This window comes from Vipera ursinii (assembly GCF_947247035.1).
Source record: "Vipera ursinii genome assembly, chromosome: 1".
NCBI lineage: Eukaryota > Metazoa > Chordata > Lepidosauria > Squamata > Viperidae > Vipera > Vipera ursinii.
In genome coordinates, this window is record NC_139512.1 from 298,226,180 (window position 1) to 298,239,029 (window position 12,850).

Here is a 12,850-nt window from a genome sequence, read left to right on the forward strand (position 1 = left end):
AAATACAATTCAGTACATGATCCCCAAGTATGTATTTTAGAAAATGCTAGTTTGGTTAACAATACTAAATTACAGTAAGGAAAAAAAAGATATTGCTGTACCTGCAGTTCTCGGTGAGACACTACATACAATCTGAACCCTTCCCAACCTCAAAGTCAAATAAAGCATTCTAGTCCAAGATTGTCTCATAAAAGTCCAAGGGAGTCCTTCTGTGTTAGGTACAGAAACAGGGCTAGATAGTGATGACATTTGAAAACCAATAAAACTTTTCTGTTCTTGCTGTTCCAAGTTAGAGCTTGTTTCACTTTTTTGATATTACGGAAATAATGAAGACACAGGTTGAATGCTATTCCTTGCAGAAATTCATTTTCTCTTTCTCCTACCCTCTCTTCCTTACAAATACAGCTGCAATTCCATTTGTCCTACACAGTTATAGTTACTTTGTCTAATTTTAAAATGAGGCCTTGCTGCATAAATCGGAGTTTACTTGTCTCCCAATCCTGAAAAGAGAAGAAAAGGCTGTCAGGCATGGATCATGTTATACACATTGACAGTTTAATGATCACAAATCTTTAGAGCTCATCTGAAATCTGGTCTTTTTTTAGTATTTTTAGTATTACTGCCACCGAGAGAGTGATCTTAGAGACTGAAGGTTGATATAAAGGGCTCCTTTCATGATCAAAGAAATGTGGATTTAACCGCTAGTAAAATTGTTTCCTAACAACATAGTAATATACCAGGACAGCAAATAAAATTAGAAAGTTACTCAAAAATGCTAGTTAAAACTCCAGTTTATTTATTTTTTCACAAAAGAGGAAATGCTAGTGATGCAATAGGATACTCCAAAAGATTATAATCACACGACTATCTTCCTATTTTAATCACTCTGGTCTGCACATCTTTATGTTTTGGAAAGCTACAACATGAGATTTGGTGTTCCTCAACTTTTTTAGACCATTTGCAGAAGACATTACTTCCACTAACCTCTGCATCCCCACTGTGCTTCTTTCCTATTTATGAAGTTATTTTCTAGGATGCACCAAACTTCAGGGCCCATAGGCCAAGAGATGACATAAAGAAGACCATCGCATTAAAATGTCAAATATCAGAGGAAATGTTGTTTAACATGCAAAATACCATAGCCAATAAAAAGTATCTCTCTGACTACTGACTGTTTACCTCAGATGGTGATGCAACTGAGAAGTGGGCTGTAATGGTAGTCTACACAGGTAGTCAGATTCAACAGAGTGGAAGTGGCATTGGCAGACAGATCGAGCCTCGATTCAATCCCTGAATGATTGCACTCAGAAGCATTCCATTAAATAGCATAAGAAAAAGATAACACTATTACAATTAACAGTGTAGAGCAGGGGTAGGCAACCTTGGCGCTTTTATGACTTGTGGACTTCAACTCCCAGAATTCCTGAGTCGGCTGACTCAGGAATTCTGGGAGTTGAAGTCCACAAGTCATAAAAGAGCCAAGGTTGCCTACCCCTGGTTTAGAGCAATCGGCCAGAATAGAGATCTTCCATATACTTTGGAAGCAACCATCCAGGTGGGAGTGAAATTTGTAATAATTGCACATTTCAACATTAGTTTATCATGAAAAACACTGTAGTTGATGGAATTTCATCTGTGGTTGATAGATTGAAAGCTACTAGAGGGCAATTAGGTCTTTGAACCAAAATCTTCTTTCCACACCTGGAACTTCCAAAGGAAGAATCTCTTGAATTGTTCTCCTATACAAATCTATTTTCTTTTGGACTGGGGCTTTAAACAGCTCTGTGCAGCTGAGAGTCTGTGATACTTCAGACCCTCTTAAGGTCACCTTGCATTTTCTTCAGAAAGAAAGGGATAAAACTCCAAACATTGACTGTCTGGAACTATATATTTGAAAGTGATGATGTGCATCTTCATTCTGATCAAGCCATCTTCAGGGAATCAGCTTTTTTCAGGTTCATAGTCAGGATAAGTCAGCAGCTATACATCGTTCAACTCCTCCTTTTCTATAAACAATGAAGTGGATTCTAAGATTAATGAAATCAGTTAAGTTCACGGAAGGAGATTGTTCTCGCCTACTGGAAAATTTTATGAGTGGAATAGGAATCCGGTTGAACTATGTGACGAAGTCCATGTGAGAGGTATGCTTGAGCATACATATATTGGTTGAGCATACATATATTGGTTTAAGAAAACCTATTGTTAAAATTTTCTGGAATTTTGTGAGCTGATTCAGGGCAGAGCAGAGCTGCTATGACTAGTATGCTGATCTAGCAGCATAATGGCAGCAATGGAACTGCCAGAGCCAATTGTTACACATTTACAAACAAACCACAGGTCTGTGAGAAACAATTGTTAAGAAACAAATTGCTGGAAACTGGGTGAAGATCAGCAGAAATCTGAATGATTTCTTTTTCCTTTAGCAGTTGCCCTATTTCAAATTGTTCAGAAATTTTCCTTTGACCCTCTAAAGTAAGTTTTGAAGAACACAACTAGCTGTTAGAGAGAGGAGGGTAAAGGGAAAAATTCTGTCATTTACCTTTCCTAAAATACCTTATTTAGAACACATGCTAGTGGTTCTTGATCTATTCTTTAATATTATCATAGCTTTTATTATTTCAATACTGAGTACTTCGCTGTAAGAAATCTGTAGTAATTGAAGCACTCCAGGGAATCCATAAGATTACTCAATTTTATATTAGCTATTTTTATAACTATATTACAGTAAAATAATTTCTGTGCACTGAACGGATTTTATAGTTAAATGATGGAAAAGATCTGTGCAAAGTAAAGTTCCTTGCTCAGATATTCCTTGAGGTTTTTAAGAAGAGATTGGACAGCCATTTGTCTGGAATTTTATAGGGTCTCCTACTTGAGCAAGGATTTGGACTAGAAGACCTCCAAGGTCCCTTGCAACTCTGTTATTCTGCAATTCTGTAATTCAGATCGTTCATGCTATGTAGTTGCTGAAATTCACATTAGAATGGCCATACCCGTTTCTCTAATTGTGTACTTTTCCTGTAAACATTTTTTTAAAAATTATTTTATTATAATGAAATTAGATAGTACATTTAAGATCAGATCTGCTTTTCTTGCAAACATGCATCTTTTCATAAGCTAAAAATGGGGTAGCTTAAAAATCAAGAGACTCTGTAATTATTTCATGATCATTGGGGAATAAACATTAATTCAACCTAACTATATGATCAGAAGGAACTTGACAAGAAGTTCATTAAGCTGAGACATATGACACCTTAAGCCTAAGTGTGCAGAATATAGTATTTGCTCTGGATGGAGGAAGGTTTTGTAACCTCCCTATTTACACCCAACAATTACTGCTGATAACCAAAGAGATAGATACTGTGGGATAATGCTAACACCATCTGTCAAGTCAGGTGCTACTAGCTTGATGAATAATGCTGTCATCAGCACTCAAAAGTTGATGGAAAGCTATAGCTTCAGTAATTAGGCTGCTTTCAGGTATTCTGTATAATTTGTTCCTGTCACTACAAACCTCTATTAAAAGTAATCTTTTATTCCTTTGTTAATAGTTTCCTTTTTTACCACTAGGTGATTCTGTTCTCTCTCTGATATTATGGTTCCTAACATCTGCTATTTTTAATGACCAGAATGAAATGGAAATTTTTGTCATCTAGGACCTAATTCATATTTGGAATGTGACATGTCTTGTAGACTTAATCCAGGATCAGGGATCCTTCAATACCAGACACGTCAAACTTGTGACGTCACGTGATGTCGCGCAACGTATCGGGACAGTTTTGCCATTGCCGGCAATGGGGTGGGCGCAGCTTCCGGATGGTGGGTCAGGCCCGCGGGCTGGCAGTTTGACACCCCTGTTCTATACTATGCAAATATTATAAGTTGTAACTATTTTGATGCCAATGCAGTTAGGTCCTACTTACAATTACTTATCTGTAGTAATAGGGAAATTCATAGGAGCCAATTTATATTAAAATTCAATTCAGAATATAGATCTAAGAGACTGAGATAGTTTATGTTTATGTTTATGTTGTATGAGCGTAATATAAATACTGTTTGTAAGGCTACATAAAAGTACATTCTATGCAGTGTTAAATTTGGTTAATTTGAATTTTACTTTCTATTGATTTTAACTGATCATTTTCTTCATCTTTTAGGATATTATCTCACCCTACTTTGAGTCATTAGATTTGAGAAATATCGATGGTTCACAATATCAATATGTTAATTTCTTTTTTCTCAAAACAAAACAGTTCACAGGGGTGTCAAACTTGCAATGTCACATCTCTCCTTTTTCTATCAGGGATTTATTCTATCAAAGGAACATTCTTCATATAAGAGAAAGAAAATCTTGGGGTATAACCCTAAATATGGCCATTACATCAACTTCTGACCGCTACACTAATTTGGCACAACAACAGCAAAACAAATTTGTCCTATCACAAAGTGAAGAAATAGTAAAACTCACTATGCTGTTTAATATGAAACAGACCCAGGAAGTTGGCAGCAGTGGTAGCTTGAATGGAAAGTGTGCGGCAATTGAGGAAAGGAGACACAAAATACATATGTAGCTTGATCCACAACATCAGAATCAAGCATGGTCTGTCTAGAGCAGAGGTGTCAAACTTGCAACGTCACGTGACGTGTCGGGACGTATTGCAACTTTTTTGCCATTGCCGGCAATGGGGTGGGCGCAGTTTTGCTATGATGCATCTGGCCCATGGGCTGGCAGTTTAACACCCCTGCTAATGGAGCACCCAATTTGCTACTTTTCATTGATATTTGAAAAGATAACTTGTCTGACAGAGATAGCTTATGTGATAGAGCTTCTACCCACAAACATAGTTCCCAACATTTACTTGTCACTCTCCATATTGGCATACTGTGATTCTATTAAATGGGCTAAAGAGAAAATTATTGTTTGCTTATTAATTCAAAATTCTACAATATATTAATGTCTATAGAGACATTGTCAGGGATGCAATACATTAAAATATTCCTTTTCTCTCTGGTTTTAAGAATATTTTAAATTATTTGCACAATGTGTTTTAATCAGCTGTTTCATGAGATAGCTTTTTAATTCAGCTATTTCAGCCAACTAGACAACTTCCAATAGTCAAAAGACATGATGGAAAATCCTCATTTCACAACACATGGGCAGATTTCAACCATAGTTTCAATGGGGAACCTTTAAGCATCCTAGACCAAGTTAAATCCCAAAATCCCAGGGAATTTCTAGAAGCTTGGCATTCAGACAAATCAGTCATCAACATAGAGATAAACCACATTTACACACCATTCAAAAGAGACAATAAAAAAGCTTCCTCAGAGGAAGTAAATTCCTAATTTAGTACACAGCATTGTTATTGGATAGACAAATTCCATACTGTGTTTTCTTCTTTGTGAAATGATTTCTACGCCAACTTCTCTGAAGCAGTCTTGAATCACTTTGGTAACTGTATGCCTTCAGCACTTCAAAATTATCTAATTTCATCTTGACTTCCTACTCATTATTCTCCTGCTTTTAGATTCCAGTTCAATGTATTTCTTACAAACATCTTAGCCCCTTTCTTTTTACCCCACCTGTGAAAGATTCTGTGTGAAAGACCTCTCAGCTCTTTCCCAGGTCCACCACAAGTTAAATCTAGGAGATCACATAATACAATGGCAGAGGGAATTTGCTTTCTTAATTACATCACATTATTTATAAATGATAAAAGGACAGGTTCCTGATGAAAGACTACACCATCTAGAAGCCAAAACAAGTATGTTAAGAGAGAAAAGAGAGGGGAAACACTGTAAATGACAACTAACATGTAATAATTTCAATGTAATCCTCTGATTTCTTTTTATAAATCTGGATAACACCGAATTTTTTAAGCTTATTATACAGAGCACTTGGTCAACTAACACATTTAATAAAGATTACCTTTTTTATGTAAGAGGTTCTTTCTAGCTCTAATGAAAGCTATAATATCAGCATCAGTTTGACGATCTCCTGTGAAGGGGATGGTAGAACTTGGTTCTGGAGAAATCCTGAAATAACCAAGTGCATTTTTTTAATTGTCTTTGCTGTTCCAAACTGAGTTGAATATTGAATGTCCTCATGCAGAGTGTCAGTTACACGTATCTGATTTCTGCTTATTTATTTCACCTAGCTTATGACAGGACTCATTGACAAGTTCCACTGAAATGAAGGAGGTTTTTGATTCTAAAATGTTGCTTTGGAATGTGTGTGTGTGTGTGTGTGCGCGTGCTGGGAGCTCCTTAAAGAAGATGTATGTTATTCCAGATCTATCCTGTTCCAGCTGTCCTCCAAATACCTTTATGAAATCAAATCTGAAGCACTGATGGATGCAATCAACAGTGCCTGGGGTGGGGGTGGGGGGGTACTAAGAGCACTCTTGTCTTTTCTTGGGATCAGTTTTAAAGTAGGAATTTACATGTTTACATTTTCCAGCTAAGAAGCATATAGTTCCCCCAATTTAGATCAATCTGTAAACATCAGGATCCAGATGTGACGAGAGCAAGTGCAGCATGCACAGCCCCATTCTCTACTCCCTCTGTTCTCTTGTGACAAAGGCAGCTTGAGTGAGTATTCTAGATTCTCAAAAGATGTAACTACTGCACACCTCATTTTTGAATTTGAGTTGCTCACTCTGCTCACACTGCTGTTCACGGCTGACACTTCATTGAAGCTGGCTCTGCTGTTATTTGGAACCCTGAGAAGGGAAAGAATTTTACTCATTTCAGGTTGCTGCAACAAAACTATATTTTACAAATGGTATTTTTTACACACCAAATAAATAAATGTTGAAAATAGTATTTAATTTTATAAAGATTCCAATTCAAAAACTAGATTGGTGTGATACAGGAGGCAATATGATCACAAATCCTTCTTTTAAAGACTTAATAAATGGACAGTGAGATGTATTAAATAGCACTGTTTGTTTTTCTAATGCTGTCCTAAAAGAACAATAAGTATGTTTTTTTTATGTATCTGAATAATAGTTATTTTGCTGAGGGCCTACTTATCCATCATGATGTTATCAAATAATAATAATAATAATAATAATAATAATAATAATAATAATAATAATAATAATAATAATAATAATAATAAAGTTGGAAGTGACCTTGGAGGTCATCTAGTCCAACCCCCTGCTCAGGCAGGAAACCTTATACCATTTCAGGCAAAGGGCTGTCCAGTCTCTTCTTAAAAACCTCCAGTGTTGGAGCATTCACCACCTCTGGAGGCAGGTTGTTCCACTGGTTAGTTGTTCTAACTGTCAGGAAGTTTCTCCTTAGTTCTAGGTTGCTTCTCTCCTTGGCTAGTTTCCATCCGTTGCTTCTTGTCCTGCCTTCAGGTGCTTTGGAGAATAGCTTGACTCCCTCTTCTTTGTGGCAGCCCCTGAGATATTGGAACACTGCTATCATGTCACCCCTCACCCCACTCTTCATTAAACTACACATACCCAATTCCAGCAACCGTTCCCTATATGTTTTAGCCTCTAGCCCCCTAATCATCTTTGTTGCTCTTCTCTGTACCCTTTCTAGAGTCTCGACATCTTTTTTACATCGTGGTACATTGTGTTAACATCCCATTCTGCAACCATAATTTGCTTTCATGAGATTCTATACTGTTATTACTGTAATTTACACTTTAAAACTCTACAATCGTCTAACCATACAGTTTTTATTATGAAAGTAATTTCAAACTCTGCTCAATTACCATTTAAATTCATGAGGATGAGAAATGAAGATAGTGAAAACTTAAATATTTTGACAGCTGAAGACATCAAATTAGTTTTGTCGTCTAAACACATTTCTTAAAGAGACTTCATCAGGACATTTATCATTATTTTAAATAATAATTTAGTCCAAACACTTAGTCCCTTTTTTAAACACTACAATGCCTTCTGTCACTAATCAGTTTGGAAGAACTGAGAACACAGAATAAAGCAGTAGTGGTGTTCTTTCATTGGAGTTAGCAGCATTCCATCTCTACAGTCTGTGATCTGCCATAGGAAAAATCAAAATATGGAAGCAAGATAGTGTGCATCTTCCAAGCTGCAGAAAGTGTTGGTATCATTTTCTGATGATTCCTCCGTTGTGATGATGCAGCTGCGTTTGCCAAGTAGCTGATGATGGAGATTTACAGTCGTTCTAGGGTTGCAAAGCAGTTTCAGTGACTTTTTGAATTTGCTGCTACTCTCAAGATCGAACGTTTGATTTGGCAATGCATTCCCCAGACGGAGACCTCAGGTAAGTCCGCAACAGCTAAGAACTTGGGTTGGGTCTCTTTCTCCTCTTCTTCATTCTCAGGGGCTGCCTGAATGAACAACCTGCACGCAAGATCAGCAGTCCATTCAACTATGTCTGCTACTGAAGAAACAGTTGCAGCAGATGGTGGCTGCCCAAAACCATAATGTTTTTCACCATGTATTCCATGCTCTGAAAAGTATGCATAGAGGTTCTCAGTGCAGCTTGTAATGTTGACTGACAGAGAAGAATATTTTCATGAAGGTGACTGAATGCAGTAAAACGTGAAAGTTACTATCACACCATAGTTCATAAGCTACATCAGGAAAGTAGTATTGGATAGCAAGAGGATATTCTTTATGTTCAATAACATCTTGATGTCTTGCTGATAGACTGATTATTTTTCCTTTCACGGAATAAGATAGGAGTGGACAGGACAGGACAGGATAGGATAGAATAGGATACTTTATTTGGCCAAGTGACATATTCTTTCTTTATGATTTGGGTTATTTTCCATTTCTGATCTACCACAGAATCCTAGATATACATGAATTTATTAAAATATGGGTATGCATTTGACTTCATTTAGTTGCTATTAAATGAAAATTTCCAGCATAATATGGTTAGTTGCCCCTAGTGTCCTGTTATTTACATTTCCTCAGTTAAGGTATTCTTAGTATTTAGTATGAAGTCAAGAAGCTGATTGTTTATGCATTGCTCTATTCTCTCAAGGAGAAACTTGTTTGCAAAATATGCCAGGAATTTCCTGGAAGTATTACAGTTGCAAGGTAATCTAATTCTCCTATTACATTTACCTCATACATATTTGAAAGCTACTTTATGCAATTCGAGTGTAGAAAGCAATCATCATGGCTGAGTGGCAGTAGTAGATACCAATAACAGTACTGCTTTTATTAATTCCTCCACCTATTTTAACTCCAATACTCCAATTTCTTCAATTTCCAAGTAGATGTCAATAGTTAGCATACAAAAAACTTCCTCACTGTTTACTATTGCTTCTGTACCTTTTAACAGATCTCCTATATTTTATTCATGTAAGCAATCACAATTCCTGTTTATACACGTCTCAGAAACAAAAGGACAAAGCACTATGGATAACTTTAAATCTAGCATTGAGGTTGACCATTATATCCTTATTTTAAACATTAATTCAAAATGTAAATGCCTATTTTAAGATTTAACCACTAGATGGCAAACTTGAGGCATTCTTATTTTTCTGTGCTGAAATTAAATTCATCCCTTTGAATTCCAAATAGTTAGTGTGACCTAAATAAATAAATAAATAAGGAAAGAAAGAAAGAAAGAAAGAAAGAAAGAAAGAAAGAAAGAAAGAAAGAAAGAAAGAAAGAAAGAAAGAAAGAAAGAAAGAAGAAAAAGAAAGATGGAATGGAAAATACCATCTCTTAATAATGTCAGAAGAGCCAAGAAAGCATTTCTCCCTAACTGGAGAACAGGGCCAAAGACGTTTGACTCCACTAAAGCAAAGATTTCCTACCTACACAGCTGAGAAAGCAGGAACAAGCTTTAACCCAGTGCTTCCCAAATCTGGGTACATTATCCAAAATTTGATAAAAGTGCTTTTTTCTTTGAATAATGACACACAAACCCATTATCCAATCACAGCAAGGACATTTAAACTGACTTAAAGTGTTTTACTTCCATTGGGTAAAAAAGATTTTCTGATAGACAGTTTGGGGTAATGAACGAAAAAAGTTTGGGAAGCACTGGTTTAATCCCACAGTGCCTACAGGAGACTGTTTTTAAAATATATATAGTACAGATTCTATCATTAGTTTGTTAAATGTGTCATAAAAGTTGAATGGAAGAACCAGGTCTGCAATTATATGGTAGAGATGCACTGAGAACTTGAGTTAACCAGGGTTTGGAGTACTAATTTTCCCCATTTCCTTTCTTACTCACATTAGTCTGAATGAACAATGGAGAATGGAATATTAGGCTACTGAAATCTTGTTCATATTCTTCTGATACAATCAGGATTGGAGACTTCTCTATTTCCTAAAATGATGGCCTTTGACCTGGTTAGTGTAATTGTGTGCTGGCAGGAAGGTAACTACATTCAAATTATTGGATATCAGTGTTAAGCGTATTACATGAAAGAAGCCACTAAGGCAGAGGTCCCCAATCTTTTGGGCACCAGGGACTGGTTCCTTGGAGAGAGGTTTTTTCCATGGACCGGAGGGTGCGTGATTTTCTCCGCTGCCTGCATCTTGCGGATGGGGCTTTGCTTGTTTGTGCGGACCAGTTGCTGACATGGTGCGGCCTGGTACTGGTCCACAGACCGGGGTTTGGGGACCCCTGCACTAAGGTGTTTTTCTATGTAAATGAAAAAAAGAATTTAATTTCTCAAAGTTTTTTTTTACTTCATTTATCAAATAAGGACATTTCATTTTTACCTGATCAAAATTAGGTTGCTCTATTTTGGCAAGTAATTTATTTCAACTGATTAATCACTGAAATGTAATTAGTTTTGTTTGCTGCTTCTCAAAAAGTAGAACTACCTGGAGGTAGAGTGAAGCAGAGAAGAAGACAATTGGAAAGAAGAGAAGAGAACATGAAACTATGATATGTTTCAAAAATAGAACAGCCATGTATCTCAGCATACAGAGGATAGCCTTCTCTTTGAAGTGCTGTCAAAGACCTTTCTTGATTTAAAAGCATCATTTATTTTGTAAGACAAGCCTGTCTAATTCCAATTCAAGGATAATAAAACATAAAAATTTGATGGCTGTGAAATAGTTACACTGAAAGAATCAGGTTACTTGGCACAGAAAACCTTATCCATAATGGCAAGATAAATTACATTTTTCTATACACTGTAGCATTCTATTACAAGAAATTATAAAACTATGATATTGTATTTTTAGAATCCCACGTACCTTTAAATTTCCAATCACGTGTCATACTAGGTTTGCCACTTTTCCCTTTTAGGTAAACCCCAAAAATGAATATATTGTGACAAAGTAGTATGAGAGCAGGATGTAAAAGTAAAAAAGAAATAAAAAAGTATGATCAATAATCTGAAGTTTGTATATAGTATTATATAACTAGAATCTAATGACCTACAACAATAGATAATATATAAACAGGTATCAGTGGCAGTCTTGGCTGAAGGGCTGCTTAAATCGGCCTTTTTACCTAGTGATTTAAATCAGTGATTTAAATTGCCCTGGCTTAATCAATTCACCTTGAAAGAAAGGAATACTCCATGAAGAAATACTGGCAATTGTGAAGGAATGTAGTGGTCTAATACCAGCATTTGTGTTGCTTATTATTGCTATCTTTGAAATGGTCACTGGGAGACCCACTCTCCAATTAACAGTGAGGCTTCAACGCCTGATTTGTTGCTAATTGGACTTTTGCTCATGTATGTCTGTTGAAGGAATTAGTTCAGTGACAAATTTAGTGACACTAAAACCTGAGTTGTGGTGACCAAGAAAACCTCTTGTTGCTCCTTGCCATTTTACTCATTCATCATGGTTAGCCTGAGTGGTTCTTCAGAGTGAGCACAAGGGGTGGGGGTGCCTATGCAGATAGACTCTACAATCTGCAATACCTGGAGCTTAGGGCCATCTTAGTGCATCTTCCAAAAAGATGTACCAGCAGCTGTGGTGGCACAATGGTTAGAATGCAGTATTGCTGGCTAATTCAGCTCACTGCCAGAAGTTCAATCCTGACTAGCTCAAGGTTGACTCAAGTCTTTCATCCTTCTGAGGTGGGTAAAATGAGGACCCAGATTGTTGGGGGCAATACTCTGATGCTGTAAACCACTTACAGAATGCTGCAAAGCAATATGAAGAGGTATATAAGTCTAAGTGCTATTGCTAGTGCTACCTGTGGAAAACTGGTAGCGTAGCTGTACAGTGTGTATGCCAGTGATGGTATTTCATTTTCAGAGTTGCTCATAAAAACAGAACAGGTGCAGCGCTGGCTTATTGCCCTGAGTCTGAGAACTCAAAGCATTAAGCTCCTAACAAGAACCATATTGACTATTTTTTTTATTGGATAGACTGATGTGATTCCTCTGATGGTGAGTCAGATGAATCATGGATGGGGGCAGGGATTGGCCCAGTATATTACCTTTTTTGATCTATCATATCAATGGCAAATTTTGGGGGTTGAATTTCAATGGGCTTTACTGGGGGATCTGAAAAAAGCTCTGAAAACAATACATCTATGACATGACAGAAAGATTTGTCTTAAAACATCACATTTACTTTCCAATTACATACCAAGATATTTCTACTGGATATTACTCATATAAATATTGACTTAGTTCTCATCAGTTCTATAGTTAGGAAGATTTTTAAAATATAAAACAAAATAATTTTAAAAATCTATAGTGATTATATTCCTTGAGTACCATTATTATTATTTGTCAGACACCAATATCTGTGTACACATCAAATTAAATACTACAAATTCTATGTACATTTCAGAATATTTAAAAGTGCCACCATTTGTTTATATATTATAGTTTGTAATAGGCACTGAAACATCTATATCTCAGAGTGGTGAAAAGTGTTTAGTACAAGTGTTTACAGACTAA

The 12,850-nt window shown here is 36.4% G+C and overlaps 1 protein-coding gene across 1 annotated transcript in view; it reads right to left on the reverse strand.

Moving 5' to 3' along the window:
• Positions 1 to 294: 294 nt before the first annotated feature.
• The window catches only part of KIF6 (kinesin family member 6), a gene marked incomplete at its 5' end in the record, with an annotated part of 121,107 nt that continues 108,551 nt past the window's right edge, over positions 295 to 12,850 (reverse strand). Inside the window, 3 exons of the mRNA XM_083350199.1 lie at positions 295 to 500; positions 5,930 to 6,036; positions 6,633 to 6,722. Of these exons, the coding sequence (XP_083206325.1) occupies positions 484 to 500; positions 5,930 to 6,036; positions 6,633 to 6,722 (214 nt within the window). The 3' untranslated portion in view covers positions 295 to 483. The remainder of the gene's footprint in view (positions 501 to 5,929; positions 6,037 to 6,632; positions 6,723 to 12,850) is intronic.